Raw genomic sequence first — 13,098 nt, 5'->3', positions numbered from 1 at the left:
GCATGTCGAGCTTCATCGTCATTACATCCGCAAGCTGGTAGAAGACGAATCAATTCAGTTGCAATATGTTCCGACAGCGGATCAGACTGTGGATATTCTCACCAAGTCTCTGAGCCCAAGATAAATTTGTAAAATTCAAGGGGCAACTTGGTGTTTTTGATAGATTGACCATTAAGGGAGGGTGTTAGAATAATAGTTTCTTATATTGTTAATGGTCAACTTAGGTTGTTAGATTTCATTAATGTATCTACAGTATTAGGTAGATAGAGGTAGGTAATATCATTAATTTCTACAATGTTTTATATTTCTATAAATTGTAATCTTTACCACTTAATATGAACTAAGATATTTTACCAATGAATCTAATTTCACAATTAGAGCAGGAACTGTTTCAAAAATAAAGGAGTTGTGTGTGTTAAGAGTTGGTGCTCTTTGTATACCCTTGCTATTCATAGTTAATGCTGTGAGGAGAGTTGGAGCTCTCTCTTATTGCTTTGTAATCTGGGTTGGTGCCCATTCAAGCTAATGAAAGTCTCTTGATGCTATGGTTTTTCACCCGAAAGGGTTTTCCACGAGAAATTTTGTGTTCTTGTGTTATTAATCTTCTTATGAATTTTTTGTTGTCTTGTTGAAAATCTGGGTCAATTTTTGAATCACCCCCATCCCCCTCCCCCTCTTAGTGTTTCCTAAGTGTCTCTCAAGGGTTTGTGGGAGGATCCAAAAAACCACACAAGATGGACAGTTGGTGGGTTCCTGTTCATGTCCAAGTTTGTGGTAAGTCTCTATGAAAACCATGAAAGGTTGATAGGAGATGCCTTTCATTTTAAATCAAGATCATGAGAGTTGGGCTTACTGCAGATAAAGGTTGTGAGATCTTACCATGTTCACATTAAGGGGGGGAACGTTGGGAAACATATTGTTAGTGTTCACATATTGTGAGTTGTTAACACAACTCATGTATCTATATAGGTGTGATTATTTGTTAAGAGTTTGTTTATAGGTTATTATATTAGTGGCAGGAATGTTTGTTTGTAATTGAGTTGTTAAAACAACTCAATATAATTTGGGATGTTGTTTATGTTGTTTCCTAAATAATGAGATTTGAGAATCCTATAAATATGTAAAGCGTATTGAATGAAAAGTGAAGGCACGGCTTTATCTTGTGTAATATTAATCTTCTTCTATTATTTTTCCCTAAAATTTCTATTACTCATTGCCTAGCCATACGAAAACCTTTGAGACAATGCCCAAAATAATATATGACTTATTTTCAGAGATATGAGCAAAAATGTGATTCTCAAGGTAGCTAGAACGGTACAATCAGCACTGTTAAAAGTCTCCAAAAACTTTTGATATTCAAACAGCACTCAGCAAAACCAAACTAGAAATGCACTGTGAAATACCTGTAAGATATCTTCAACAAATACTAACAAAAGTAGATCTCTTTCACTACTGTAGCTAGTCTTCTTCAAGAGGGATTTCGACCTCAGGAATGTTGAAATGGACCAAGTCCAAATCTCTAGAACCGCGCAAGGTTTTCTCAAAGAAAATTATCAGAAATAATAATCTCAAAATACCAAATGAGCTCTCAATTCCCCTTTTTATAAGCCTTTTAGGGAACTTTCCAAAAACCCCTTTTAAAATCACTTTATTAATATATGAAGCCTTTTAACTCCCTGATTTAATTTACTTTTTAAACATTTTAGGCACTTAAAATCACTTTTGTCTCAATATTTAAAACATTTTGTTCTCTTTCAAACAAGCTATAACATTGAGGTGGTCAAAAAGCATCAAAATTGAAAGTTGATTGTGTAGAAATGATCTCAATGATGAAAGATGATAAATGGCCTCGATTGGGTGACTTACTAAAAATGGAAGCTCCCTCCAAGAATCTTGGAGCCCAAACTAGAAGCTAGAAATAATATTTGAAAGAATCATATGACTCCTCTAAATCATCTGAGCTCATTGGTAACATCAAATTACCCATCTAAATAAGCTGACACAAGACCTGAAAGTCAACGACAATTGCACTACTAGAGAGCTTGAAAATGGGGACATTACAAGGTGTGACTTCTCCTCATTTGAAGATATAAGAGGAAGGACAAATCAATTAAATAAGAATCCATGAAGGATCAATCGAATGAGGAATAAGAGATTAGAAAATAAATAATCTGGCCTGGAATTAAATAGACATTCGATTTAAAATCAGGAAATAGCCAATAAAGAGCAGAAATCTCATCTATTATTATCAGCCTCAAATTAGTAAGTTGATGTGTGAAAATACGATATGAGTGTATGAATGCAATATTTATTCTTTGCTGAAACCATATAGAGATAATTGTAAGTGTTTGCATTATTTTCTGATTTGAGCATTGTTTCCCAATTTAAGTAAAATTAATTATGTTTCTATTTGATAAATATGTTATAATGTATTCATATAGTTAATCTATTTTAAATTAGATAGAAATGGCTGCAATGGAAAGCCGATCAACCTTTCGAGTTCAAATGAGATGAGGACCGACCTATCTTTCACTAAGTACATGTTGTGACCTTTTCACACATCACCCCATTGCAAACGGGGACCCCCTCTTTCCTGCTTTCCGCGTTGGTTAGTTTAGAGTTTTGGAAGCATAGTGGGCACTTTTGAGTTTCCCGTGCCCGAGTCTCGGAGTTTTTGATCATGCTTAATTGTCGTTTAGGGTTTTTGAAGTTATAGGATCAAGCACGTAAAGTTGAGATTTTAAATTATCCTAATTTTGTCCAAGTGTAGGCCTTTTGAGCGTTAACGTGTTTTCGAAAATCCTGGTCGGTGATTTTAAAGTGCTAAGGTATTTCAGGACCTTTTGGAGTTGTTTTCTCGCTTCTAGGAAGTTAATCAAGTTAATTTTGCACTTTATCCCGATAAGTTTCCTTGTGTTTTGCTCAAATTTTTGGTGAGTTTGCCTAAGTCCATATGAGTTTTATTGAGTTTTGAAGTTTCCTAGTGATTTTGAGTGGAAAAATCATCATTTTATGGATGAAAATCCATATTCTAAGGGTTAAAAGGTCAAAATTCCACACTAGAGGTGTTTTTCCCCTCATATTCCTGACTACCCATGATTTTCCCCACTCAAAATCCAAACTGGACATGGGTTTCCCCTGGAATCCAAACTTGCCCCGATTTTCCACCGTTCAAAATCCATACTAGGGGTAATTTTCCACCAGATGACTAAAATTTGTTTTTTAAGTGTTGGAGATTTTCCTGACAGCTCACATTTTTCCACTGGGAGTGTGGATGAAGTTGCAGATGACTTTTATGATGATTCCTGACATGGATTGATTTTCCACCAAGACTTTTGTGTTGAGATTTTGTGGATTTTTATGCGGATATTCATTCCAAACCCTAGGCGAATTTCCACAAAGGATGATTTTGATGATTTTTGTGTCTGGATGACTGTCTAAACAGGGGTTGATTTTCCCCTAGGATGATTTTTTGTGCTAAGTGATGAATTTTTAGTTGGGATTTTTATCCCAATAGGGGTCGATTTTCCCCTGGGCCCAATTGTGCAAAGTTGATGAAGATTTTTTATGGGATTTTTATCCCTACATAGTGCGATTTTCCCTTGAAGGGGTATTTAATTATTTTTAATGATTTTTATTGGGATTTTTTTATCCCAAGTAAAATCGATTTTCCCCCAAGTGGCCATTTTGATTCAAATTTTGAAATATTTTAAATGAATGGACCCCAAATTTAATTGTTTTTACGAAGTGCAACAATTATATAAAAAATAAAAACAATTAATAAATTATTTGCAATGAGCATTTAATAATTTTCACCTTCTAGAAGCAAATCGATTTTTGCCAGGCAAGTATATGTACAAGTGTTCTATCCCACATTGCTTGTGTGGTGAAAGTAAAAGGCAAAATCAAGTTTAAAGAGGGAGGCCAGCGATATAATATTATTATGTTTGTCAGGTGTGTTCATACTTAGGTAATTCTTTTTCTCCAGCTGGCGATTTTTTTTGAAGTGTCAAGTTGACACATTGAAGGCTGAAGTTGTTGCCATTGTTTGTTTCCATCATTCCCAGCCTAAGGCGATTTGTATTGGCTGCCAATGGAGGGAGATTCTTGCAGATTTTTCCAGCATTGTGTGAATTTGGTGAGGTGGCGCCATAGTTGGAGGAAGGCAATTTTATTTAAAAAAATATTTGGCGTCGTTTGTAGTGGATTTCCTTCATTCTTGGTGGCTGCCATTATCATTCCTTGCTGTGATAACTTCCAGATCTGAGTTTGACAACATTATTGCAGCTTGTGTGACCTCCATTGTTGGCTGGTAATTAATTTTCAGATTTAATTTTTCATTGCCCAACCAACTCCAACCTAGGCGATTTGCATTTGGAAGAATTTTGTGAAATTTTGTGTGCATTTTCAGACCATTTACACGCTGTTGTAGGTCTGAAACTTCATTGTAGAGGGGCTGTCCTCAGAAAACTATCATTTCCAGCCACCTATTTAACTTGGCGATTTCATTTGGGAAGCATTTTTGCTTCATTCCGGAGCCATTTTCTGAGTTTATCATCATTCCTAAGGGTGCTGGTAAGTCTAAAAACTCCATTTTCAGACTTGTCTTCAGACTCAGTTTTCATTTCCAGCCCTACATGCACACTCAGATTTTCTCATGTTTGCCTTGGAAAATAGATTTTCATCAAGTTTGTGCACATTCGGGTAATTGCAACATGTTTTTTACAGATTAATTTGTGAAGTTGCAGGTTGTCTTCAGATTTGCTGGCAGCCATTGTTGACCTCGGAAGGTGTCTTCAGACATAATTTTGTGTGAAAACATAACCTTTCACACCTTTCTATAGTCATTGTTTGATCCGATATACTCCTTTGCGCTCTATTTTGAATAAATTTCTAAGTATAAGGAAGTGCCTTCAGACTTTGGTCTGAAAATTATTGATTTTATGGAATTTCATGAGGGTTTTATACCCTAACCTTGTCACATTTTGCATTCTATTGTTGAAATCTATTGAGAATGTGGATTATTTTCCTGATTTTCATACCCAAATTTGTCTAAATCATTAGGAAATCAGAATTTTCGTCAAGAATATTTTCCGAAGTTCTAACTTCTAGCTTCGTACAGGTACGATGTTGAAGTTCAGACTCAAGGAAAGGAGAGAACAACAAAAGATAGCTGAGACGGGATTCTATCCAAAATCCAAGATGTCATCCAAATGGAAGGAGGTTACAGACACGAACATGCATTTCCTGAACATGAGCTAGATGCGACAATGTATGTTCGGAATTGGAAGCCAAATTCCTTCCCCAGCTTATGTGAACATTATGAAGAGTAGCATTTATCAGACCATTGGATTTCCGCAATCCATACAGTGCAGTGAGCTTATCCTGGAGTGTGCACGATGTTATGATGCTCACACCCGAATGATCAAGACTCCTAAGGGTGCCATCATTGCTTACCTTGCTGAGGATGCGATTGCTGAGGTGTTTGGAATTCCACGTGGAGCAGACATGAAAGATATAACTAAGGATGAATATGAAGATAGATATAAGAAGAAGATGGATGCGTGCAAGACCGTAGTAAACAAGGAGTGGATGATTGATCCTAGGGCTCATCATTCCAAGGCTCCCAAGACACTCATGTGCACAGACTTCAAAGATGAATATAGTGATTTAGTATTCCTGCTTAACCGAGTGATGGGGATGTTGTAGGATGCAATATACGATAGATTGATGTTCTATTTCATCCAGGATTGTTTGAAAGGAACATTGATTAGTTGGTCTAGAATCGTAAGTGACAATCTGGATTTTCAGTTGAGGAATGTGGAGCGGTCCAGATCATTCGCCATGACTTCCTATTCGGTGTACCTGCTTGCACAATTTGTTACCTACAAGGGATTGATATGCAGAGCTGAAGTCGGGAATGGACAAGGACAATTCAGGAGTTATGAGTGCTATCCACAGTTGAACATGTATCGAATTGAGGATTATAAAAGAGTGAATGATGTATTCACAATGTAAATTACGTGAATGTTGCAAGGTAAATATCACAGGAGGTTGTCCAAGGAGGCAACAAAGCTGATAGAGAAATATGGATCGTGGTATATACAGTTTCCCACTTTCACATACCTAAGGATTCATGGATTTCAATCCGAACCTTACAGGCTTCCTAGGTATCCTTCTAATTGATCTTGTTGGAAGTGGAGAGACAGCTTATGGATTTTGATTCTATCCAAAAGGAAAAGCACAGAATGGGCATGTCATTTCCTATTTCAGTTGGGAAGACATTGGAGGTTTACCAATCCGCCTTAGCAACTAGCACAGCAAGTGAGGAGCTTGCATTCTATCGATTTGCAACATACAAGAGAAGAGAAAGGTTTGATCCAGATATGAAAGTTGGAAGGATCAGGGAGAAAAGTTCATCCACAAGGTAGACATAGAAGATTATTGGGCCAACCTAATGGACGAGCAGGCAGTAAAGAGAAGAATGTGGTCCAGAATGTCAGTGGATTTCATGAGGAAGTGTGGACTTTTCCTCATTCTTGATCAAGTATTAGATGATAGGGATCATACGCATCCACAATATGAGAATGAAATGAAGAAGGCAATTTTAATGCCTAATTGGTCAGAACCAAAAGAAATAGATTTGAGTATATTGATGAGAGAGGTCTTGAGTTTCTCCCGAGCATGGGTGGATATTCAAATGAACAGATTAATTGATATGGGTGTTGCCTTCACTTATGAAAAGATGAAACCGGAGGAATCCTCTTCCGAGGATGATCAAAGGACTATCAGTGATTTCAGGATTCGTGCGGATGAGGAGAGTCAAGCTCCCAAGAGAAGGAAGAACATACCAGGAGAAGTCAAGGCTAGAGGGAAGAAGAATGAGGAGGTTAAGAAGAAGAAGCAAAAGACTATCATTCCTTTGCCTATCATTCCTTCACCACCCCTCAATGTCTCATCAATCAAGGAAAATGAAGTGCCATAACAAAACAAGGAGACTGAGCAATGTTCCAACACAGTGATCCTACCAGAGAATATTCAGGATTTACATGCCACAGCGACATCTGCTCCACCTAATGAGGATGATGATCAGCCAGGATCCCCTACTGTCCTTTTGGAGGTTAGTTTGGGAAAGAATGTATACAATTTGACCAGGGATAATCCTAATAATGATGATGATGTTATCTCGCCATTGAGAGAGCTTAATCGAGAGATATGTCTCGATGATGGTATGGAGATGGCCGCTATTCCTGATTGGCTGATGAAAAGTATGGAGAAAAGTAAGAAAATAATAGAGGCACAGCCTATTGATGACATTGATGACTACTTCGCTAGCAGAAATAAGGAGAAAGTACCTAAGAGAGCTGAGATTTTGTCACACATAGCTAAAGAAGAGACATGAATGTGGATTGCGCAAGTTGTTGTTCCTATTGGAGGTATGACAGCGAACATTGCTACTCCCATGTATTTCCAGATTACTTCAGTTGCCCTTGGCCGTACTACAAAAGAGCGGGAATTTCAGGAGGTTGGTGACACCCTTAAGGAAATCAATGCGAGATTGGATGGAGAAATAGAGAAAAGAGAGAAGTACGAAGCTGAGAATATTAGACTTAGAGAGTATATTGCAGGGATAAGGCGTGAGAATCCCACCCTAATTTCCCCTATTGCAATTGATCGTGGACTACATTCACATTATGAGGCAGCGAAAGATACACTCTCGAAGGTGGAGAAATGGATTGAAAATACAAAGAGACGGGCGAATGATTTCCTTACTCAATTTGTCCAGGCATTTGACGGGACAACAAGGCTCATATTCAGAATACAGTATTTTATTTGGAGGGAGTTTGGGAGGAATTCTGACCTATTCAGGAGAAGACTATTCCGCACCTCAGAGCTTTGAAGAAGATTCCTAAGTCCACATTGGTCAGGGAGAATGTTGTGCACAATGGGGATAGATACGATTTACATGGCTGGTATTGTTCATTAGCCATGAAGAAATCAATTTATGAGAGCGCACAAATGAGTTGTGCAGAGATGGAAGGATCTATTCATGATATTCAGTTGAAGATCCTTGCCTCAATTGAGGAATTATTGGGGGTTGATGTCAATGAAGCCAATGGTTTACACTTAGCAGAATTAAGAGACAAAATGAAATTCATGTATTTCAATCAATTGGACTCTTTGAAGAAGAGTCAAATAGATGATTTGGTCTCTTTGTTGATTCATGTTCATAATTCGCAAAAGCTCATGCCAGATTGGGAGAACACTTTGGATGCTTGTTTGGATGCTTTGGACGTGATTGATTTACAGCAAAATACCTTAACCAGCATTTTCATGGAGGAATTAGATTCTGTATTGGCTAAATTCTTGGAGTATGCTAGGAGAAAGAGAGATGTAGGACTAAATCTTCTAGAAGATTCCCTATTTGATGACTAGGTATCTTTCTATTGGGCCATATGTTGGTGGCACCATTTTTTATGTAAACCCTAATTAGGGCAATTCTAGGGTTTTTTTGGCACAATCTTGGCCCTTGATTTAGTTTTAATCTTGGCCATCCATTTTGTATGAGACTCTATATATACCTCATTGCCTCTCATTTGTAAGAGAGAGTTTTTGTAGAATTGTTGGTATATGATACAACTTTTGAATATAAATCATTGTTCGACTTAATGGTGATTTTGTCTTTCAAGTGTTGTTTTGAATTCAAGGTTCTCAATTCCTCCAAGTTAGATTAGAATTTTAGATTAGAATTTGCTTTCATGTTTGTTAGATTGAATGAAAGAATTGTTGAGTATATTTGTGTGGAATCTATTAATCCATACCACTAGCCTCTTGCGGATTGTAAGTGCGCCTTGCGTGGTCAACTGGAAATTTATGCGAACTTATCTTCAAAAATTACATATCCATTGTTATGCATCAACTTGGATGGTCTCAATGCTTGATGGTAATAGTTTGAAAATCTATGAAGTATACCTTAGATGATTGCACTAAGATCGTGTCAAGATTTGTTCGACTTGATGGTGAGACCTTGCCTAGTTTGATTCCACTAAATTTGTTCATCATTTCCTACATTCCTAGGCTTAGAATAGATTTCCTAAACCCTATTCCCTTTTGTCCTTTTTTAGTAAGTCTTGTTAGAATTAAGTTCAGAGCTACATTGCCAAATCCTAAGTTATCAGCACACCCATTCCATATTCATGATAAGCAAAGTTAATTCGAACAATTGTAAGTCCCCAAGTGAAAACAGCAATTCACATCGACCATTGAGTTACCCACTCATCAAGACCTGACTGTAGAAACCTTGGAATCATTTTAGTTGATCTTATCCTTAGCATCTGAGGTGATTTTGTTCAAGAGAGGGTAAAGTACTTTGGTATTTTATTCTGAATGTTATGTGCATAAAACACACATCAACAGTACACGACCCCAAGATGGAGTGCTCGTGGGCAAAGAGGTGTGTGTGTGCTCCCAGGCTTGGTGGAGAAGGTAGTCTCATACTCCTATCAAGCACGCCACCCCAAGATGGAGTGCTCATGGGTTGGAAGGCTGATTAGTGCTCCTAGGCTTGATCAAGGAGGATGGAGCGCCTCTAAGATGGACTGAGGCATGGAGTGGACAATTTTCCACCCATGCTCTTGCAATACAAGGATAACTATCCTTGAGATTGCGGTTTGTGAAGTTTCTCTCTAATTCCTAATACAGTTACTATAGGCATATGCTTTGGATAATTATTAATGTTATTGATTATATAAGCAATTATATGTTATTGGATTCCTAACCCATATGAAAATAGTTGGTCTCATGAATTGCGTTTCAAGTCTTGACTAACATGATTGCAGGACCTTTACCAGGATTAATCTTGTTAAAGACATTTCAAATGGTAAATGTATACTCTTAACTATGTTATATATCTCTTATTTTGATTGAACTTGTGATTTTAGGTCAAAATATAGTAATATCCCCAAAAGGGGCGTTACATATTCTGCTAGTTAGATGTTACAATTCCACTGTATCCCAGACTCCAGACTTGTACCGATTAAGCCTCTAATGTTTGGAAACATACTAAGCCCTGATTTGAAAAGCTAACAATTCAGAATCACCTCAACACCTTGAGTTTCTTAATACCATGTTTAACATCCAAGTTTAATCCTAGTAGCAAAGCCATATCTATCTATCTACTAGTATAGATATGCATATCTATCTATGTAGATAGATATGCAGAATATGAGGCTTTGCTACAACCGCCATTACCCTGCCATCTCCAAAAATGGCCCTTCGATTGCCGTCCATGAAAGTCATCCTGCTGTCCCCATATCCAAAATGCAGTAGAACATAGACTATCTCCGCCTTTAAGTAATGAGACAAATTCATGGCATTTAATTTCTCTAGGATTTTTTAGTCAAGATTCCATCACATAAGTCCACATTCAGTTAGAAATATAAATTCTTCATGTAAGCACACAGGAATTTTGGCAATGTTCCATCCCTTGATGTTTGTGCTCAGAAATTTTGGTAATTTTCCATGTTGCACAGAACCAGAAAAAACATTTGAACCATGCTCAACATGGAAACCATGATGCTCAGAAATGCCCCGCAGCATCACAGTCAAACCCGGCAATTGAGCAGTCAAAGTTGGTATTTAGGAAAAAACTGTATTCTAAACGTGTATAATAAAAAAGGACTACAAAAAGTGAATGCGACGAGCTCAAATGATAAATCACCAAGCCTTTCATTATCTATGATGAAATAGAAATCAAGGCTTCAAGTATCATTCAGGACATTAAGCATCCACAATTACTAGTGTATTTTGAAACAAATTTAAATAGCTTTACAAAAAACAAAACAAAAAGTGTACATGAAAATTGAAATTAACCTTGAACCTCCTTCAAGACTTTCTACCAAGATCCATGAAAATTTAAATAGCTTTACAAAAAACAAAACAAAAAGTGTACATGAAAATTTAAATTAACCTTGAACCTCCTTCAAGACTTTCTACCAAGATCCATAGCAGTTATTTAAAGTATTTTGTGGAGAAAAACTGTGCAGAATGACATTGATACCTTTGTTTTGAGTCCTGTCCATAACATTCTAAAGAAAAGATTTAGAAAAAAAAAAGGTTTTACAATGAAAATAAAAAATTAATTCAAGTCACCCCCATTAGGCTTCCACAGTCTATAATGTTTTCAAAAATTAGCCTTCAGAAAAATCACAATGTGTAGAAAGAAACAGGAATAAGAATCTAGAGTCTCCAGCAACTATCCAGCAACTATAAGGCTTTCATTATCTAAAATAAAATCGAAATCAAATGTTTCAAGTCTCATTGCGGACTTTAAGCTTCCACAATGACTAGTGTATTTTGAAATACAGAATTTTTTAATAAAGTGTAAAATATTGGAATTGACATTAAATCTCCTTCAAGACTATCTAACAGAATCCATAACGCCAAGTAAAGTATATTTCGGAGAGAAACTGTGTAAAATGAAATTGATTTGTTTGTTTCGTGACTCCTTTAAAACTTTAGGCTTCCGCAGTCCATAACATTCCAACTAAAAGCTTTTGGAAAAAAGGAAGAGAATGAAAACCGAAATCCATGTTTCAAATCACCCCCTAGGCTTAACGCTTCCACAGTCTATAATGTTTCGAAAATTAGCCTTCACAAAAAGAACATTGCGTGGAAAGCAAATGGAATAAGATGAACCATTGACTGTCCTTATGTTTTGGAAATTTACCTATATGATGAAAACTATGTAGAATGAAATCGGAATCAAAAATTTGAATATGAAAGAGATTCCAGAGTCCATAACGTTTTAATAAAATAGTGCGTGCAACAAAATTTTATTAGTAGGAGATGACCTTAGGAACGTCATTACGAGTCCTCTTCTAGAATTTAAGCTTCCATGGTCCATAAAGTTCTAAATTTTTCTATTGGGCTTCGACATTCCATAATATTTTTCCCTTTTCTATTTGGCTTCCATGCTCCATAATATTTTACTTCACTAAATTGGATTTTGAAGTATACTTTCGAACATTATATCCGACGTCAAACAGTTGTCTTGGAACTACAAACTTCTTTCTCAGTGAACCTCGGCCATTTCAACAGTCCAAAATGTTTTTGAAAGATAACTTTCATAAATAAATGCAGCAAAATGAAAATGAAATCCAAGCTCTTCCAGATAGCTTGGAGACACTTGATCAGGACAAAGTGAACCAAAACCCAAAACAAAACAAAAAAATAAAGCTGACGAAGATACTAACCTTTGCGTTAGTAGTCTCCACTGGCTCGTACTCATCATCCGAAAACTGTTCGGTCGCAATTCTATAACTGATGTCTTTGCTCTGTGCAGTAAATGGCAATAATCCCTGAAAACAAACAATTGCCCTTGTTCTCTTCTTCCAACTCGAGGAACCGTTATTCCCCAATGCAACAAAATGTCTACTCCTGACAATTCTCAAGCTCCCTAACCTGCTGGATTTTGCAGAATTACCAGCCAAAAGCAAGGCGGGGCAACAATTTTTACCAGCATTCTGCAAGACTGGTGGCCTCGAGAGCATTGTAAGCCCTGGCTTTACAAACCTTCGAACTATAGCTGTATATGTCATCTTAAAGCAAGCTGTGAGATTCTAAATGTAGAGCATTTACAGGTTCACAGACCCATTGAGCTTTACGATACAGGGTTTTCGCTCCATTGCCTGTAATAATAAAGACAGTGAATGGCTTTATGTTTTAGGAAAACCCTTCTACTGTGGATCGAGCTTCAACGCCCATTCATTCTATCAGGGTTTTAAGCAAAACCCTCGGAAGGAGTGGCCTATATATTTCCCCGATTATGTCAGACACGAGTCTATGCATAATTCTAAGGAATGCAACTTTTTCCTACCGAGGCTGCGGTCACAATGTTTAGGAATATTTACAAGTAGGTGCTTTCATGGATTTTTTAATAGTGGTTAAACCTAAAATTTTAAGTTTTAATATTTTAAGAAATTATAGATTGGTGGTAACAAAATTTTAAGATGTCAATGTTAGAAATTTTAGTTCTATCTTAAAGATGCTTTCTTTAAAATTTAAAAGTCAGAGGTTTTTTTTTTTTACAAAATTCTA

The 13,098-nt window shown here is 36.7% G+C and overlaps 1 protein-coding gene across 1 annotated transcript in view; it reads right to left on the bottom strand.

Annotated features, from left to right (window-relative positions):
* LOC131050974 (DExH-box ATP-dependent RNA helicase DExH3) overlaps positions 1-12,891 on the bottom strand; it is a 70,521-nt gene extending 57,630 nt beyond the window's left edge. The window contains exon 1 of the mRNA XM_057985296.2: positions 12,255-12,891. Coding sequence (XP_057841279.2) covers positions 12,255-12,599 — 345 coding nt within the window. The 5' untranslated portion in view covers positions 12,600-12,891. The remainder of the gene's footprint in view (positions 1-12,254) is intronic.
* Positions 12,892-13,098: the final 207 nt, after the last annotated feature.

Source organism: Cryptomeria japonica, chromosome 6 (genome assembly GCF_030272615.1).
Source record: "Cryptomeria japonica chromosome 6, Sugi_1.0, whole genome shotgun sequence".
In the NCBI taxonomy this organism is placed as follows: Eukaryota; Viridiplantae; Streptophyta; class Pinopsida; order Cupressales; family Cupressaceae; genus Cryptomeria; species Cryptomeria japonica.
The sequence above is the reverse complement of the archived record's forward strand: the minus strand, read 5'-3'. Positions and strand labels throughout refer to the sequence as shown.